The 20,072-nt window shown below is 38.2% G+C and overlaps 1 protein-coding gene across 2 annotated transcripts in view; it reads left to right on the top strand.

The window, feature by feature from the left end:
* Nucleotides 1–15,087, top strand: part of SPATA17 (spermatogenesis associated 17) — a 289,576-nt gene extending 274,489 nt beyond the window's left edge. For both annotated transcript variants that reach the window (XM_002717401.6, XM_089312202.1), the window contains one exon: nt 15,005–15,087. In XM_002717401.6, the coding sequence (XP_002717447.2) occupies nt 15,005–15,085 (81 nt within the window). In that variant the 3' untranslated portion in view covers nt 15,086–15,087. The remainder of the gene's footprint in view (nt 1–15,004) is intronic.
* Nucleotides 15,088–20,072: the final 4,985 nt, after the last annotated feature.

A 20,072-nucleotide genomic window follows, 5' to 3' on the forward strand; every position in this document is an offset into this window, starting at 1 on the left:
TAAATGCCTATTCTTCATAAATTATACAGTCTGTGGTATTCAGTTTTATAAAAAAAAAAAAAAAAACAACAGACTGACACACCAGATATAAACACAGAAACTTTGGATCCTACCCCCAGGAACCTTGCCATCTAGTAGATGAGATGAAATTTGTGAGGAAATTACTATGATGCAAAGTGTGTAAAAGGCCTGAGAAAGTATCAGAATTCGCTATGGATACTCAAGGCACGGAAGTCTTCATCACATCTGAAGAGAGAAAGATTTCCTAGAGGAAGTAGAATTTTTACTTGAGACTTAATGTTTGGCATGATTTTCACCAACTAAAATTTCATAAATATTTGCTGAATATAATTAGTACTGTTCAGCTTTGGTGGTTTGACATTTTTCTTTCTACTTTGTTTAATGGTAAATATTCCTTTCTTCAAATTGCTGTCTCAGCGGCAATCAGTTCCACTTATTTTTGTCTTAGTTTCCCTGAGAAGAAATAATGAAAAATGAAAGCATTTCTAGAGAGAAAATTCACCATTCAATGACAGTTACTGATATATCCTATAATTAAAAAAAAAAAGCCTTCCTGTGAAATCCCATGATAGTAATGAAGCATGTACATTATTAAGAATTATACATATTGAGTAATAAAGCTTCAAGTTCACATGTTCCCAGATGGTATTTGGGGACTACTAGATTAGCAACTTTTCAAAAACATAAGCAGTAATTAGAAATCTTTCATAATTTCTTTCAGAAATGGCACTTGATTTTAATTCTTTCATTTAAAAAAATCTTTTAAGAAAAAAAACTGTCAGAACTATTGACATTTTTATAACTTGGCAAAAATTAAGCATAATTAAAATGAAATATTTGTTGCATAAATTAAATGGCAATTAATATGTTTTCTGCCGCTGCTTGAAGGATAAGATTAAAATGGTGCTGTTAGCAGACTCCCTGCTGTGAGACTAATTTCTTGATTTTTATACCACACATTATCATACACATTCTCACAGTAAAAGAGTAAACCAACAAGTAGAAACAGTGTTTGATGAAAATGGTATACAGAAGGAGATAAACTAGCTTTTATGAAGGCAAGACAATATTGCTTTTTATTTTAAGATCTAATGACTGGTTGATTCCAAGGGTAAGATTTGTGTTTTAAAAGCCATTAAAATAAATAGAAAATTGCCCTTCATTTTTGTCAGCTTTGCCTTTTTAAATTAGCCAGCTTATTGTTTTGGGGGATGTTTGCCTTTTCAGGAGGTAATTAGAAAATGAACAAGGCATGTTGTACACAGGCCTCCCCTCCAGCTAACACTAACCAACAAACAGTAAATCCCATCACAAAAACTTAGGCATGAACAATTTCAAAAAAGCAAGTGGAAGAAAAATGCATGTTGTTAATACTTTTCTTGTAAAAGATCACTTTTTTTTTTAACAGAGCCCATGGTCTCGAAAGGAACACATAACCTTGATAAAGTTCAGTTACTACTATATAAAAAAAAAAAAAAAAGAAACAAACAAAAAATTTCAGCTGCCACTTGCCCAGACAATAGACCAAATGTTGTTTATACATTGTTTATACATAATCTCTTTTTTTTGGCTAATTACTTTTTGACATTAGACACCATTTGTAGCATCAATGAAAGAAATAAGTAATCATTATTAACAGTCCTTTTTATTTCTCCAGGTGTCTCTCTTGGGCAGTGCTGCTTCAGGAATATAAATACACCACTAGAGATTAGAAATTATGGGCTAGGTCCCATTCACTGGCTGAACTATGGCACTCTTCTTTTTCAGGGACCATGACAGAGCCAATGCACCTGTGTGATGGCATTAGGACTTGAAAGTGCTTGTTGAAAGAAGTGAAATTAACAGTACTTTTTTCATATACAAGGCCATGGTGCCCCTGTCTTGTAGCTTCCAGAGAAAAATCAATGCTGGTCTATATTCTACACTGCAGATGCCAAAGTCATTTGGAATATTTTGCCCCCTAAAAACATCTCAGAGCAAATGGATAGGTCTTGTTAGGGTGGCTTAGTGAGTTTTGACATTACTTTTTTTTTTTTTAACTTTTATTTAATGAATATAAATTTCCAAAGTACAGCTTATGGATTACAATGGCTCCCCCCCCCACAACTTCCCTCCCACCCGCAACGCTCCCCTTTCCCGCTCCCTTTCCCCTTCCATTCACATCAAGATTCATTTTCAATTCTCTTTATATACAGAAGATCAGTTTAGCATATATTAAGTAAAGATTTCAACAGTTTGCACCCACACAGAAACACAAAGTGAAAAATACTGTTTGAGTACTAGTTATAGCATTAAATCACAATGTACAGCACATTAAGGACAGAGATCCTACATTAGGAGTAAGTGCACAGTGACTCCTGTTGTTGACTTAACAAATTGACACTCTTGTTTATGGCATCAGGCATCAGTAATCCCCCTAGGCTCTTGTCATGAGCTGCCAAGGCTATGGAAGCCTTTTGAGTTCACTGACTCTGATCATATTTGGACAAGGTCATAGTCAAAGTGGAAATTGTCTCCTCCCTTCAGAGAAAGGTACCTCCTTCTTTAATGGCCCCATTCTTTCCACAGGGAGCTCACTCACAGAGATCTTTGACAGGAAACAAACATTGCAGGGGTTAGATAATGTAAGCAAAATCACAAAGCTCTTAAGGATAAAGTCTTGTTTGGCCTAGCAGTTAAGATGCTGCATCCCAAGTCAAGAGTGCCAGGGTCCGCTACCAAGCTCTTCCTCCTCCTGACTCTAGCTTCCTGCTAATGCACATCCTGCAAGGCAGTGGTGATAGTTTCAGGGTTGAGGGAATGTTTTTCTGTCAAGGACTGTTGGATATTTATAACGTCATTTGCAGGCCATCAAAAATATCAACTAAACAAATTAGCCTGCCATAGATTTATTGATAATTTGAATCTCACCTGCAGTTGCTTTGGCAGGGACAAACCAAATGATTTCACAGGTCTTATACGAGGTTGCCCACCCCTGGTAGGAAATTGGGTTCTGCTGCCCGGATAGCAGATCTGGACTGAGTTCCCAGCCCTGGCCTACCCCACGGCTGTTGTGGGAACTTCAGGAGTGAACCAATGGATAAGATATCTCTCTTTCTCTGCCTCTGAAATAAATACAATTTTAAAAAAATTAGGGGCCAGCATTGTGGTATATTGGATTAAGCCACTGACAGCAGTGCAGGCATCCCATATGGGTACAGATTTGAGTCCCAGTTGCTCTACTTCCAATCCAGTTTCCTGCTAAAGCACATGAGAAAGCATCAGAAGATGGCCCAAGTGCTTGGGCCCCCGCACCCATGGGGTAGACCCAAATGAAGCTCCTGGCTCCTGGCTCCTGGCTTCGGCCTGGCATAGCCATGGCTGTTGCAGTCATCTGGGAGTAAACCAGAAGATAAAGATCTCTCTCTCTCTCTCTCTCTCTCTCTCTCTCTCTGTCTTTGTAACTCTGCCTTTCAAATAAATAAAATTAGTCTTTATAAATAAATAAAGCTGGATTTGAAACCCATTTATCTTGACTCCAAGGCAGTACTACCTTTAAGTGGAAGACACAGAAGGTTTTCAAGCTTACAATCATTAATAAAACTTTGAGTATAAGATAATATTCTTCCTTTTTAGATTTAGATTGATAATACATGATCAACTCCTCTCAGCTACAGTTTGTTTCATTGGGAGTGTTTAAAATGGTTTCTTTGAAAGAATACATGATAAGTCCTAAATCTCTGGATTTAAAAAAAAAAGTAGAAAATACCAAAGGATATTTTCCTGAAAATTCAAAGTGAGCAGAAAGAAGGGGATAACTCCTAAAGCTCTAATAGTTGTCTATATATTCATTTTTTCAAAGCATAGATGTTCACATCATCACAGAGTTTCTATGTAATGAAAGTAAAGTTTGATCTTTCAGGAATAATGACAGGTGATCTTTTAAACTTGCCCATGAGCCCTCATTTGAAGAGTATGGAAAATTCCAAATGTGAGGCTAACTTAGTTGAGGTCCTATTCCAAAAATATTTTGGTCTTTTTGTTTAAGATTTATTATTTATTTACATGAAAGAGCAACAGAGAAAGAGAGAGAGATAGAGAGAGATTGGTCTTTCAGCCGCTGGTTTGAGCTAGGAGCCAGGAATTCCATCTGTGTCTCCCAGGGGTGGCAGGGTCCCACATACTCAGGCCGTGTTCTGCTCCTTTCCCATGTATATCAGCAGGAAGTTGGATCACAAGCAGAGAAGCCAGTACTACAGCTCATGGTATAGTAAACAGAGGCTTGTTAAGACACTGCACCTCAACATGGTGGGGCCGGGGGCAGAAGGTATTTTGTATGAAAATAGTGTTTGATATTCAGCCAAAAGTTTCATCACCTCTTTTTATTCTTAAACTCCAAGAAAAAAAAGTTTGCAATATGTTCAAGCTTAATAACCAAAAATACTTTAACTTGAACATTGTATGCATAACCTTTGATTTCTACCTTGTTCCACTTATCCCAGAGATTTCTGTCTCTGATGGTATATTACCACTGTCCTGCTTACTAACATTGAAGCTGGTTAGGTACTCAGCTGTGAATATCTGGTGAAAAGCTTTAAATAACTAGATAAACAGTGCAGCTGCCAACCTAAAGTAATCTTACACTTAGGGGGTGAGTGGCCCAGGAAATTTGCTCTTTGTCATTTTGACTTGGGTTTGAAAATGGACCTGGGCTTCATTCCAGCTCAAAGAGCCATTCACTTCCAGAGACTCCTAAATTGTCCCAAGGAGCTCATTTTGGCAGTGGATTATTTGTGTTTGGCTGGGCATCCTAATAGCAAAAGCTGTCTGCTCTGGCAAGCAAGAGCTGTGGCAGGATTTAGAATTACCATCCCCAGTGTTTTTGCTTGATGAGGTTATTTTTCAGAAAAGCAATTCCCCCACCCCCCATTTAGAAAGTGACACTGCACAAGTGACGTGCAAGGTGATAGTCTTGAGCTCATAAATGGCTTTCTGTGGCAGGATGATCTGTTTTATTTTATCAGAGGCAAATTTTAATGATTTAATGATTATCAGCACCACATTATTCCCAAAACCAAAGTTGTCCTAATGGCATATTCACTTCTTCTTGTACAAGAGCTAATATTAACAATGGATGCTAAATGAGATTTCAGGATTATGTTTAAAAATAAAAGTGATGGGCCGGCGCCGTGGCTCACTTGGCTAATCCTCCGCCTGTGGCGCTGGCATCCCATATGGGCACCAGGTTCTAGTCCCGGTTGCTCCTGTTCCAGTCCAGCTCTCTGCTGCGGCCTGGGAGGGCAATGGAGGATGGCCCAAGTGCTTGGGCCCCTGTACCCCCCTGGGAGACCAGGAAGAAGCACCTGGCTCCTGGCTTTGTATCAGAGTAGCTCCGGCCGTAGCGGCCGTAGCGGCCATTTGGGGGGTAAACCAAGGGAAGGAAGACCTTTCTCTCTAATGTCTCTCACTGTCTAACTCTATCTGTCAAAAAATAAAAAAATAAAATAAAATGAAATAAATAAAAGTGATAAGGAGTTTCTGAAATGTTTTATTTAGAGGATATAGAAGGTAGGTATTTGAGTCAATCTTTGTTTATCTGCCCAACTGAATACCAGTGTCTAACACTAAACCAGACTAGGTGTTGATTACCACAGGTTGGAAGCCAGGCTAGTGCCTGACACGGTGTAGATGCTCAAATGCTAGTTCACTGCACAGATAAAAATATTACTCAGAATTAATTGTTGCTTTATTAGATCAGAGGATTCCAATATTAAGCACACAATAGATCCATGGGATTAAAGGAAGAAAACAATGGAGCTGCTACTGATATTTTTATCTCATTTCTGTGTGTGTGTGTGTGTGTGTGTGTGTATGTATCTTTGCATTATCATACCACAACATTACACATATTTAGGGTGCTTGCTCAAAATAGTTCTACTGATAAGGGGCCAGTATCGTGGAATAGCAGGTAAAATCACCACCGGTGAGCGCTGGTGCATGTCCAGCTGCTCCCCTTCCAATCCAGCTCCCCACTAATGACCTGGGAAGTACAGCAGAAGATGTCCCAAGTGATCAGCCCCTGCCACCCATGTGGGAGACCTAGAAGAATAAAAAAAAATCTTAAAAAAAATTCCACTGATGGAGTATATGATCAAAGTCCTCTTTTACTATATTATTGTTCCAAATTAGTCTTCTGTAGGTTTAAATGGAATTTATTTAACCTGATTTTTGAAAGAACATGGTAAATAGAATATGAACTGACTTCTATCATTGAAAGAATAGTGGAAGAAAATACTATTGCTAAGTGTGCCCATGTTTTATCCAATTTAATTATTATGAAAACACTGCATAGAAGATAGCCCCCTGTTACAGATGATAAAACAGAATAAATTGGGAAATATTTCTTTTGCTTCCATTTCCTGGAACATATTATAGAGAACTGGTATCATTTCCCCCTTTCAGTAGAATTCACCAATGATACCATCTTGACCTGTATTAGAAGGTTATTAATTTTTGGTTGTTTTTAAAATAGATACAGGCCTGTTCAGATTATACATTTTTCCTTATGTGAGTTTTGTTATATTCTGTCTTCTGAGGAATTGGACCATTTCACCTAAGTTATCAAATTTGTAGTCCTAGAGTTCCTCATAATATTTCTTCGTTATCCTTTTAATGTTAATTGGATCAGAGAAGTATGATTATCATTCAGTTTTGATATTAGTAATTATATCTTCTCTCTTTTTCCTTAGAAGTTTATCTATTTTACTAATATTTTCAAGGAACCAGATTTTGATTTTGTTGGTTTTCTTCGTTTCCTACTTTATGCATTCAATGCTATACATTTCCCTCTACTCACTGCTTTTGCTGCATCCCACAATTTTTAAAGATTGTATTTTCATTTATTTTGAAATATTTTCTCTCTTGAAACTTTGTCTTTGACCTATGTGTTACGTAGAAGTGTATTTTTTATACTCAGATATTTGGAATGTCTTCAGCTATGGTTCTATTATTGATTTTTTTATTTAAATCTGTTGTGTTATGAGAACATACTTTGCATGATTTCTATTTTTTAAAATGAGTTAAGATGCATTTTTTGGCCCATGATGTGGTCTATCTTAGGGAATGTTCCATGTGAGCTTGGGAATGCTGCTATTATTGGATAAAGTATTCTTTACTTATCAATTATATCCAGTTGATTGATAGTATTTTTCAGGTCAATTGTAACCTTATTTACTGCCTGCTGGATCTGTCATCTACTGATAAAGAAGTGTCGTAATCTCCAAGAACAATAAGAATTCATCTATTTCATCTAGCAGTTCCATCTATTTTCGTCTCATGTATTTTTAAACCATTTTATTAGGCAAATACACTTTAGAAATTGTTACATTTTATTAGACACGACTATTTTATGAATTGCCCTTCTTTATTATGGTTGATTTTTCTCATTTTGAAGTCTGTTTTGTCTGACATTAACAATTTTAGCTTTCTTTTGATCTGTGTTAGCATAGAAAATTGTTATCCATCCCTATATTTCCAATATGCTGATGGAAAGCATATAGCTAGATCTTGTGTGTTTTTTATGCTTTGTCGTTTATTGATGCTTTAAAACCTTTCACAAAGTGATTATTATATAGTTGGTTATATATCTACCATATTTGTTACTGTTTTCCCTTATTCATCATTATTCTTTTGTCTTATTTTTGCTTTCCATCCTTTCAGGCTTCTTCGGTTTTAAGCATTTTATGATTCTGCTGTCTCTACTCTTAGCATATCAATTATAATCCTTATTTATAGTTTTTTAAGTGGTTGTTCTAGAGTTCGGAGTACATATTTGCCAATTCAAATTCACTTTTAAATAACTCTGTGCTACTTCATGAGTAGTGCACATAACTTAGATTATCTGAAATGCCTTCCTCCCATTCCTTCTTTTTTATTTTTTAAGATTTAAGTGTTTATTTTGAAAGGCAGAGTTACAAAAAAAAAAAGGGAGAGACAAAAAGAGAGAGAGATCCATCTTCTGTTATCTGGTTCATTCCCCAGATGGCATGGTCAGTGCTGGGCTAGGCCAAAGCCAGGAGCCAAGAGCCAGAAGCTTCATCTGGGTCTCCCACATATGTGGCAGGGGCCCAAGCACTTGGGCCATATTCCATTGCTTTTCCCAGAGCATTAGCTAGGAACTGGATGGGTCGTGGAGCAGCCAGGACATGAATCAGTGCCCACATGGGATGCTGACATCACTGGTGGAGGCCTACCCCACTGTGCCACAATGCTGGCCCTCTCCTATCCTTTCTTTTTTCTTCTTCTTTTTTTTTTTAACAGGCAGAGTGGACAGTGAGAGAGAGAGAGAGAGAGAGAGAGAAAGGTCTTCCTTTTGCCGTTGGTTCACCCTCCAGTGCTGGCCCTCTCCTATCCTTTCTTTTTTCTTCTTTTTTTTTTTAACAGACAGAGTGGACAGTGAGAGAGAGAGAGAGAAAGGTCTTCCTTTTGCTGTTGGTTCACCCTCCAATGGCCGCCACGGCCAGTGTGCTGTGGCCAGCGCACCGCGCCTATCCGAAGGCAGGAGCCAGGTGCTTCTCCTGGTCTCCCATGGGGTGCAGGGCCCAAGGACTTGGGCATCCTCCACTGCACTCCCGGGCCACAGCAGAGAGCTGGCCTGGAAGAGGGGCAACCGGGACAGAATCTGGTGCCCCCACCAGGACTAGAACCTGGTGTGCCGGCACTGCAAGGCAGAGGATTAGCCTATTGAGCCGCGGCGCCAGCTCCTCCTATCCTTTCTAACATTGCTGTCATCCATTTCTCTTATCCACAAGGTTTAATCACCTACATTGTTGTCACTAGTATGTTGAACTGTTAGGTCAATTAAGAACAAGAAAATTTACCTTTTCTTTTTTCTCTCTTTATAACTCTTCATTTCTTTATATAGAGTTTAATTTCTAACATGTATCATTTTCCTTCTCTGAAAATCTTTTTCTAAGTCTTCCTGCACTACAGGTCCATTTGTAAAAAAATAAAATATTGTTACATAATAAAAATAAGGCTATTCACAGTCCTAGATTTCAATTTTCATCAAGTTGCCAACATAAGAACTCCTTGTCATGGTTCACAATATGCCTAGACTCAATTGTAAGAGTAATAAGAGGGGCCGACACTGTGGCATAGTAGGTAAAGCCACTGTTTGCAGTGCTGGCATTCCATATGGGCACTGGTTCAAATCCCGGCTGTTCCACTTCTGATCCAGCTCTCTACTACGGCCTGGGAAAGCAGTAGAAGATGGCCTAAGACCTTAAGCCCCTAACACGTGGGAGACCCACAGAAGCTCCTGGCTCCTGGCTTCAGATCAGCCCAGCTCTGACTGTTGTGGCCATTTAGGGAGTGAACCAGCAGATGGAAGATCTCTCTCTCTCTCTCTCTCTCTCTCTGCCTCTGCCTCTCTTTAACTCTGCCTTTCAATAAATAAATAAATCTTTAAAAAAATTAATAAGAGGTACTGGCTTTGTGGCATTGTAGCATAGTGGGTCCTGCCTATGGTGCTGGTATCCCCTACGGTCATCTCAACTTACGTTCAGTTCCAGCTCCCTGTTGGTGTGCCTGGGAAAGCAGAAAAAGATGACCCAAGTCCTTGGGCTCTTTGACCATTGCAGCCATTTGGGGAATGAACCAGTAGATGGACGATCTCTCTCTCTCTCTCTGTTTGTCCCTCTCTCTGTGTGTGTTACCCTGCCTTTCAAATAAATAAATAATGATTTTTTAACTTTTATTTAATGAATATAAATTTCCAAAGTACAATTTATGGATTACAATGGCTTCCCCCCCATACCGTCCCTCCCACCCACAACCCTCCCCTTTCCCACTCCCTCTCCCCTTCCATTCACATCAAGATTCATTTTCGATTATCTTAATATACAGAAGATCAGCTTAGTATACATTAAGTAAGGATTTCAACAGTTTGCTCCCACACAGAAACATAAAGTGAAAAATAATAGATGATTTTTTTAAATGAAGATGAAATCAAATCAGACCTATTGTCATGTTTAATCCCAGTGAGAGTCAAGTTGGGAGTTGATAATTTCTTTTTTTTTTTTTTTCACAGAGGATCAGTTTAGTATGCATTAAGATTTCAACAGTTTGCACCCCCATAGAAACACAAAGTGAAATATATTGTTTGAGTACTCGTTATAGCATTAAATCTCAATGCACAACACATTAAGGACAGAGATCCTACATGAGGAGTAAGTGCACAGTGACTCCTTTTGTTGACTTTACCAATTGACACTCCTGTCTATTGCATCAGTAATCTCCCTATGCTCCAGTCATGAGTTTCCAAGGCTATGGAAGCCCTCTGAGTTCTCCGATTCTTATCTTGTTTAGACAAGGTCATAGTCAAAGTGGAGGTTCTCTCCTCCCTTCAGAGAAAGGTAACTCCTTCTTTGAAGACCTGTTCTTTCCACAGGGATCTCACTCACAGAGATCTTTTGCCAGAGTGTCTTGGCTTTCCATGCCTGAAATACTCTCATGGGCTTTTCAGCCAGATCCGAATGCCTTTAGGGCTGATTCTGAGGCCAGAGTGCTATTTAGGACATCCACCATTCTATGAGTCTGCTGAGTATCTCGCTTCCCATGTTGGATCACTCTCCCCTTTATTTATTCTATCGGTTAGTGTTAGCAGGTAGTAGACATGTTTATGTGCTCCCTTCGACTCTTAGTCCTTTCATTATGATCAATTGTGAACTGAAATTGATCACTTGGAATACTGAGATGGCATTGGCACATGCCACCTTGATGGGATTGAATTGGAATCCCCTGGTATGTTTCTAACTCTACCATTTGGGGCAAGTCCGATTGAGCATGTCCCAAATTATACATCTCTTCCCTCTCTTATTCCCACTCTTATGTTTAACAGGGGTCACATTTCCGTTAATTTTTAACACTTAAGAATAACTGTGTATTAATTACAGAATTAAACCAGTCATATTAAGTAGAACAGACAAAAAAAAATAATGTTTTTTTTAAAAATAGTAATATGGGCTGGCACCATGGCTCACTTGGCTAATCCTCCACCTGCGGCATCAGCACCCCGGGTTCTAGTCCCAGTTGGGGCACCGGGTACTAGTCCCGGTTGCTCCTCTTCCAGTCTAGCTCTCTGCTGTGGCCCGGGAGGGCAGTGGAGGATGGTCCAAGTGCTTGGGCCCCTGCACCCACATGGGAGACCGGGAGGAAGTACCCAGCTCCTGGCTAGGTCTGCGCAGCACCGGCCGTAGCGGCCATTAAGGGAGTGAACCAATGAAAGGAAGACCTTTCTCTCTGTCTCTCTCACTGTCTATAACTCCCTGTGACTCTCTCTCACTGTCTAACTGCCTGGCAAAAAAAAAATAGTAATATGAATTATTAACTATTGCTCAATATTTCTGTAATATGAACTATTAACTATTGCTCAATAGTTGTAATTATTGCAAATACTATGCTGATTTCTCCAGAATTAGAATTCAGAAAAAAGAGAAAGTAAGAATTTGGATGCTCAGCACCAGAGGAAAACACTATATTACATAAAACACTGGAGGAACAGATATTCAGCTTCGTGGCTAAAACACTCACATCCCAAATCAGAGTTTCCTGAGTTGGATTCCCAGCTCTAGCTCCTGACTCCAGTCATGCAAATGCAGGGAGGGCCTAGGAGGCAATGGTAATGGATGGAATAACTGGGCTTCTTCCACTCATGTAGAGGACCTAAATTTGTTGCTGGCTCCTGACTCTGGTCCCATCCCAATCCTTGCTATTACAGGCACTTGGGGAGTGAATAAATGGCAAGGAGCTCTCTGGTCTGTCTTATATCTCTGCCTCTCAGATAGATTTTTAAAAATTAAAAAAAATTCAACTGTATTCATGCTATTCAAGAAGAAGGCTTTATTCATATGAATTAATTTGTCTTTTGTCTAAGCATTTTTGCTGCTCAGATTTTCATTGCACTTAAACAGTGTCTGTCACACCCATGCTTCATGTCAGTTGGACATGACAGACAGTGCAACAGATGCAGAGCTTTTCCCTGGGGCATAAAAATGCATTAATTATTGAAGCAGATATTTCGGGGGAGGGCCTCTGTTGTATTAGAGTTCAGATGCCGATTCCTCGTCACAGAGGCACCCACATGCCCGCATGATCTCTGACACGTTGACATTTATTTAAAAAGATTTGATTTATTTATTTGAAATGTAGAGTTACAGACAGTGAGAGGGAGAGACAGAGAGATAGGTCTTCCATCTACTAGTTCACTTCCCAAATGGCCGCAATGGATGGAGCTGCACCGATCTGAAGCCAGGAGCCAAGAGCTTCGTCCAGGTCTCCCACGCGGGTGCAGGGGCCCAAGCACTTGGGCCATCTTCTACTGCTTTCCCAGGCGACAGCAGAGAGCTCTATTTGAAGAGGAGCAGCCAGGACTAGAACTAGCCCCCATATGTGAAGCCAGCACCTACTGTGCCACAGTGCCTGCCAAAATGCTAACTTTTTGTGTGGCTGTGATGTATGGAGGTATCAAAAGCTATGGGGCCAGGGTAGAGTTCCTTAATCTCCTGGGTGTTCATAAGAAAAGAAAAGAAAAATTCAGTCAAAATTACCTCTAATAAGGAAAAGGCCTCTTTTCCAAGAAGAAATCTATACTTTTATATATAGCTTATTGCATATGCACTGTTGTTGATTTTAATAGCATAAATTTTCAGTGATTTTACCTTTTTAACAAACATGGAAAACATTTATTTCTATCCTCAACTAAATGCTGTTTCTGTAGTTAACCAATCAAAAATTATTTCTCCTCTTTACCTTTAGAGCTTGTTTAACATCAATTTGAGTCAGTTCTGTGATACCTGACAGTTTGCTCTCTATTAGAGTTATTTGGGTATATATATCACCTTTCCCTTTTCATATGTGCATTCAACAAATTTTTTTTCACAAAACAAAGTGGTGACAACTATGGTAACATGCTAAGGTTAAAAAAAATTAATAGATTGTGAGCTTCTTGAAGACCGGGTAGCTATGTGTGGTTTATGCATGAATCAGGGTTGTATGCAGATAATACCCACAGCTACTAAAAATTATGGGCTTAAGAAGGCAACCTAAATGCCCATCAACAGTAGACAGGATAAAGAAATTATGGGATATGTACTCTATAGAATACTATACAGCAGTAAAAAACAATGAAATCCGGTCATTTGCAACAAAATGGAGGAATCTGGAAAACATCATGCTGAGTGAATTAAGCCAGTCCCAAAGATACAAGTATCATATGTTCTCCCTGATCGGTGACAACTAACTGAGCACCAAAAAGAAAACCTGTTGAAGTGAAATGGACACTATGAGAAATAATGACTTGGGCAGCCCTTGCCCTGACTGTTGATGAACAACTTAATACTTTATCCCTTTTAGTATTTTTTTCTGTTTGTTCTACTTAATACTATTGGTTGAATTCTGTAATTTATACACAATTATTCTCAAGTATTGAAACTTAACTGAAAAGTGATCCCTGTTAAATATAAGAGTGGGAACAAGAGAGGGAGGAGATGTACAATTTGGGACATGCTCAATCGGACTTGCCCCAAATGGTAGAGTTAGAAACGTGCCAGGGGATTCTAATTCAATCTCATCAAGGTGGCATGTACCAATGCCATCTCACTAGTCCAAGTGACCAATTTCTGTTCACAATTGATCATAATGATAGGTATAAGAGTCAAAGGGATCACACAAACAAGACCAGTGTCTGCGAATACTAACTGATAGAATCAAAAAGGGAGAGAACTATCCAACATGGGAAGCACGATACACAGCAGACTCATAGAATAGCAGCTGTCCTAAACAGCACTCTGGCCTCAGAATCAGCCCTTAAGGCATTCAGATCGGCTGAAAAGCCCATGAGAGTATTTCAGGCATGAAAAGCCAAGACTCTGGAAAAAAAAAATGACCTAAATGAAAGATCTCTGCGAGTGAGATCCCTGTGGAAAGAACAGGGCCATCAAAGAAGGAGGTACCTTTCTCTGAAGGGAGGAGACAATTTCCACTTTGACTATGACCTTGTCCAAATATGATCAGAGTCAGTGAACTCAAAAGGCTTCCATAGCCTTGGCAACTCATGACAAGAACCTAGGGGGATTACTGATGCCTGATGCCATAAACAAGAGTGTCAATTTGTTAAGTCAACAACAGGAGTCACTGTGCACTTACTCCTAATGTAGGATCTCTGTCCTTAATGTGCTGTACATTGTGATTTAATGCTATAACTAGTACTCAAACAGTATTTTTCACTCTGTGTTTCTGTGTGGGTGCAAACTGATGAAATCTTTACTTAATATATACTAAACTGATCTTCTGTATATAAAGAGAATTGAAAATGAATCTTGATGTGAATGGAAGGGGAGAGAGAGTGGGGGGTGGGAGGGAAGTTATGGGAGGGGGGGGAAACCATTGTAATCCATAAGCTGTACTTTGGAAATTATATTCATTAAATGAAAGTTAAAAAAAAAAAAAAAGAAGGCTTCCATATATTAAGTCTTCAATTGAAAAAACTTAGAAAACTTACCTGCAAATTTTGTTTTAAGGGTATGATGTAAATTCCATTTGAAGTACAGTTTAACATCAGTTTGGGCCGGCACCGCGGCTCACTAGGCTAATCCTCTGCCTTACGGCGCCGGCACACCGGGTTCTAGTCTGGTCGGGGTGCCGGATTCTGTCCTGGTTGCCCCTCTTCCAGGCCAGCCCTCTGCTGTGGCCAGGGAGTGCAGTGGAGGATGGCCCAAGTACTTGGGCCCTGCACCCCATAGGAAACCAGGATAAGTACCTGGCTCCTGCCATAGGATTAGCGCGGTGCGCCGGCCACAGCGCGCCGGCCGCGGCAGCCATTGGAGGGTGAACCAATGGCAAAAGAAAGACCTTTCTCTCTGTCTCTCTCTCACTGTCCACTCTGCCTGTCAAAAAAAAAAATCAGTTTGATCTTCCTGTTAATCTTTGATCTTTTTCCTTCTAGGATTTCCAAACTGTGTTACCATCATTTGATCTCTTCTCAAAATATGGAAAATCATATTCAAAAGCTGGACAGATTATATAAAGGTATGCATTTTTGCTGAGAAGTGCTTCAAAAATTATATTAAATAACATAAAAAGTCAAATGAGTTTGACCTTTCAAGAATTTTTAAAATGATACTATAATATTTATACCTAATAAGAATGCTTAAGCTTTCACTCTAATCTAATGGTTTCTAACATCTAAAAATAATGGGTTTTATTTTCCCACTGTCTTCTCCAAAATAGTTCAAAAATACATTAAGAAGTAAAACTGACAAAAATCTGTAATATTCATCTTGAAATTAATTAATACAACAAATAGTTATATAAAATATAATCAAAAATACTAATGGTATCCAAAAGCTAAAATGCTTCTTTCTACTATATTTTTACAATATCATTTAAAATAGTGTGCTAGACATGCACATTATTTGAAGTATGTGTCATCTTTAGGGGCTCCCAAAGAAATAGAATCTAGGGTCTCTGGTTATGGTTATCAAAGTTTACAGGATAAACAAGGATAGAGATAATCTCATAAAATTCAAGATCATAAAATTAGCATTCAACAAATACTGTATCTAATATGTTTTAGAATAGAAACATAGTTATATTTGAAGTGAGAATAATAGAAGGCATTCTTGCATTTTTCAACTAAATTTAAAGGAGGTATTGAGTAAAGAAAACAAAGATTACTGTACTCGAATGCAAGAGGCAGGAATGAGAAATCATGCTGGTTAGGATGTCCCTGATATCCTCTCAAACAAAGAACCACCCATCCATTGGAAATAGCACACAGGACAGATTCAAGGAACTTAAGTTCCTTAGATTTAGTGTGAATATTTCCTCCACTCCACTTACAACTCTGAATGCTTCAACTTGGAGGTTAATATATTAAATGCAGATACTATTATCCACCTTTTAACTCCTTTGAAGGAATACACAAAGGGAACGATGAAATATTCTAAGCCAGTAGCAAAATGTATATCTAATACCAAAGGATAATGCTGTTTCCAAAGTGTGTAAAGTATTATTACCCATTAGAGCCTTCATCTGGCATTTATGAGCCACCGTGTAAAGTAGTCTAAATAAAGTGTTATATATTTGGGTGTGACTTCAGTTTTTAATTTAAAGATACATTAATCCTATTTGTAAAGGTGAAATGTTGAAAACAACTTGAACTTTCATTAATATTTGCTAAGTTAAATAAATGATTAAACATATAATGCAGGCATTAAAAATGTTAACATAAGTCTTTACCTATTAATAAGAAAAAATGCCTAAAATATATTTTTTAAAAAAGGAAGCTCAATGCAAAGCAATCTGTATATTCAGATTTCATTAAATAATATATATATACATACATGAATGCTTATATTGATATGTCTGTGTGTAAAAGCACACTTTCATATGTTTATATATTAATATGCATACTTTTATATATTGGAAAAATGTTAACGGTGGTCTTATTTGAGTGATATGATTGTGAATATCTTTTTGGGAGTTGCTTCTTTTTATTCCATGTTTTGATATTTTTTATGTAATCAAACAAAAACAAATTATTAAAATACTCCAGTAGGGAGTATTTGTTTTACTCTGCCAATTATGAAAACATCTTGACTTTATCCTATTTAATCACAATCATTTAGAGATAATTATCTTTTTTCTGAAGACAAAATAATTGCTTGTTTAATTATTTATACAGTAAGGCAAGAATGAGTAACAAATGTTTCCAATTATTAATTTAAAAATGTATGCAATGCAAAGACACAAATTTGTGACTGAATTCGTTCTAGTGTTTGCTAACTCTGTCCTTGCATTTTAAACTGTGTGAATCAACAATAATATCAAAATACCACCTTCTCCTCTTAGATGGGAGAATGAACATTGAGTGTTTAATTTTGGTAAGTGAAGGGTAGCAGCCTCAGCTGAGGCTCTCTTATTAAGATTTAATTTCACCAAATACAGAGTGCTTCTGCTCTTTGTAAAGAAGGCCAAGATGAGGACACTTGCTCCAAACTGTTGAATAAAGATGCTGTAGTCATTTTTAGAGCTATCTATTTGATTGCCTCGGCTTCAAGGTAGTTCATCACTTCACTATAATTCATTTGACATTACCTCTTACACCCAATACTACATTTTCCCATCAGTCCGATTAGAAATAGTGATGCCTTTACCATACTAATCTTTCTTTTCTTTAGCAGTCTGAATTTAGGATAAACAGAGCCTGGACTTACCCATTACCATTAATGCGCTAAGGGTTTACCCACTAAAATTGCTCAGAGAGAATTAAATTTTACACGCACACATATTTTAATACTACCCTGACTAGAATATTATGCTTCCTTTTACTTTCTTTACTTTGTCTATAAATGGTCACTTTTTACAGCCTTTGGTAGTTTCCCCAAAACAGTTTTGTCTAAATCAGAGTGTGCTAGTGTGCTATGTGCTGTCAGAGGACTTTGCCAACGTTTTAACTCAATTCATCTTTCCAGGCCAAAGAGTCTCTATAAAGATTAGAGTGGAAAAAATTAGCAAAAAGGGTGAAGTCATTGGTTATAATTTTCTGAATTGAAAAATGTATCCAATTCAGTCTGGCATCAAGTGAATTTCCATGCATTGTGTGCTTCTTAATTTTCTCAGATTCTTCTTCACAACGGGCTTTGGTCCAGGCTGGCTTCCTTCTAGAATGTGGTTCATTCTGAAGCCAGATAAAATGAATATTAATCAAATTACTTGTTAGACATGAAAAACAATGTACCATTTTTCCTTTTCCATAAATTTGGCATACAAATAACTCAAACAGAAATAAAAATGAAAAAGAAAAAGAAATATGATTAGAACCTGGGTTGGGAAAGGGGTCACATCCCATTGTCTATATCCAGAGGGAAAAAAACCTTAGCAACTGTGTGAGGAAAAATAAGTTATAAGAAGAGGAAGTAATAATCAAGCATTTAAATTATGTATATTCCTCTTGGGAGTTGAAAGTTATTTGACATGAAAAATTATTAAAATTTGTCAGCTTGGCATTGTGTGAGTTTTTATAAGCCTTTTTAAGTTTAATCATAATAAATTGGCAAAGAAAAGAGAAAAATATCTTCTGTATCTTTCTCTTGGTCAAGTCGTCCTTTACTGAAGATTTTATAAGTATCTCACCTGCCTATAGGAATGTGTTTTACTGTGTTTTTCCATTACTGAGATAGATTTTCTGAGTACTCCATGTATCCGGTGGCAGACGTGCTCAGGATTGTTCATCAGGATCTACAGTGGTACAAACAGTTCAGAGAACAGGATGGACCCAGTAGGACTATAAATGAGTCATGTCAGGGACGATCACCTCCCAGATCCTAGCCCAGCTAAAGCCAAGAGAGAAATATTTAAACAGAGAATTTGACAACTCCTGTTACTGAGTTTTCTTTTCTCCTCTTATGCTACTGATTTGTTTTTAGAAACTGAAAGAAGACAAAATGTAAAACTACGGTTAAGATGTGAAGTGAGTGTGAAATAGAAGACCCCACTCTGGATTTCTGGATTGTACCTCTAGGGCCAGTGAGTAATCATGACATGAGGCTGTTTCCTCTCCATCTCTTATCTGTCAAGAAAGAAATTGAAACCATTTCTTGTTCATTTTTAAAAAATCCTGTATACTTCTAAAAAAAAATAAAATTAGGACCCTATAGGAAATACACTTAAACCATACTTACTACAATCCAATAAAGTATATTTTACAGCCCTGGTTATGAATTAATTATTGTATGGGGTTGTATATTAAATCTCCTAGATTTATCTTTTAGAATAAATGCTTAAACTTGAGTCTTTTGCCTCTGAAAATGTGTCACCATCACAGCCCCTCATGACCAAAATCACGGTAAATATTTCCACTAAAGTGGCTATATTCTGACCACATCACCCTGGTCACAAATGACAGTGTCAGTGTCTGATACCTAAAGTAAGGGGAGCTAACATGTAAGTAGGAATGAGTGATTTGCAGTGTGGATCATATGAAGTACTTTGGCATAAAAGTAATTCCTAAAGGAAATAAGGACTCAAATTACAAACCACTCAGGATATTGAACTCAAGACTCACAGACACGAGAGACATAAACCAGAGGGTTCAGGAGTAGAACTACAGGTGCTACCAAATAGAGCAGATATTTGCAGGTCTCTGGTTTGAAGAGAGCACACCAGTAATCTGTTTTCTAGGGCAATGTCAGAACCTGCATGACTCTGAGTTATGATTGGTTTCCCAGAAGCTGGGCTTTTGTGAGATTTTGCTTTTTATTAGGGGCCTAAATTTTCCTGGAATCCTCAGATGTTAATCCAGCAATAAGATTCCTGTACCCTTTGCTTTCATCCCATGTATATGCTTACAATAAAATTTCCCACTAGAGATAGAGTAGCTCAAATGAACCTTTGTATCCTGCATCTGAAGTGTATACAAATCTCGTTGCATGTGATTTGGGGCCTGGAGCCAATGATAGCATACAGAGACAGAAAACCTAATTCATTGATCATAAAAGCCTTAATTTAAAATTTGTAGCCAGCAAAACCTAGACTCTGGGAAATGTTACAGGCCAAATGATCTGTTTCTTCAACAAACTTCAACAAACTTTTCTGCAGCAAACTGGAGAAAGAAAAAAAAGGAACTTATTAAAAAGATGTATCAACCAATTACATTATGTGCACACTTTGGTTCCTGACCTGAATAAATGAAGTGTAAGAGAGAGAGAGAAAGAGAGAGAGAGAGAGAGAGAGAGAATCAGCATTGCAGCATAGTGGGTTAAGCCACCTCCTGCAATGCCAGCATTCCATATGGGCACCAGTTCTAGCTTGGCAGCTCCACTTCTGATATAGCTCCCTGCTAATGGGCTGGAAAAAGCAGTGGAAGATGGCCCAAGTGTGGGGGCCCCTGCACCCACATAGGAGACCCAGAAGAAGCTTCTGGCTCCTGGCATCAGCCACTGCGGCCATCTGGGGGACTGAACCAGCAGGTGGATGCTCTGTCTCTCCCTCTCTCTTTCTGGAACTCTGTG

The sequence above is a fragment of the Oryctolagus cuniculus genome, chromosome 13 (genome assembly GCF_051225735.1).
Source record: "Oryctolagus cuniculus isolate XC-2025 breed Fujian yellow rabbit chromosome 13, ASM5122573v1, whole genome shotgun sequence".
NCBI classification, from domain to species: Eukaryota; Metazoa; Chordata; class Mammalia; order Lagomorpha; family Leporidae; genus Oryctolagus; species Oryctolagus cuniculus.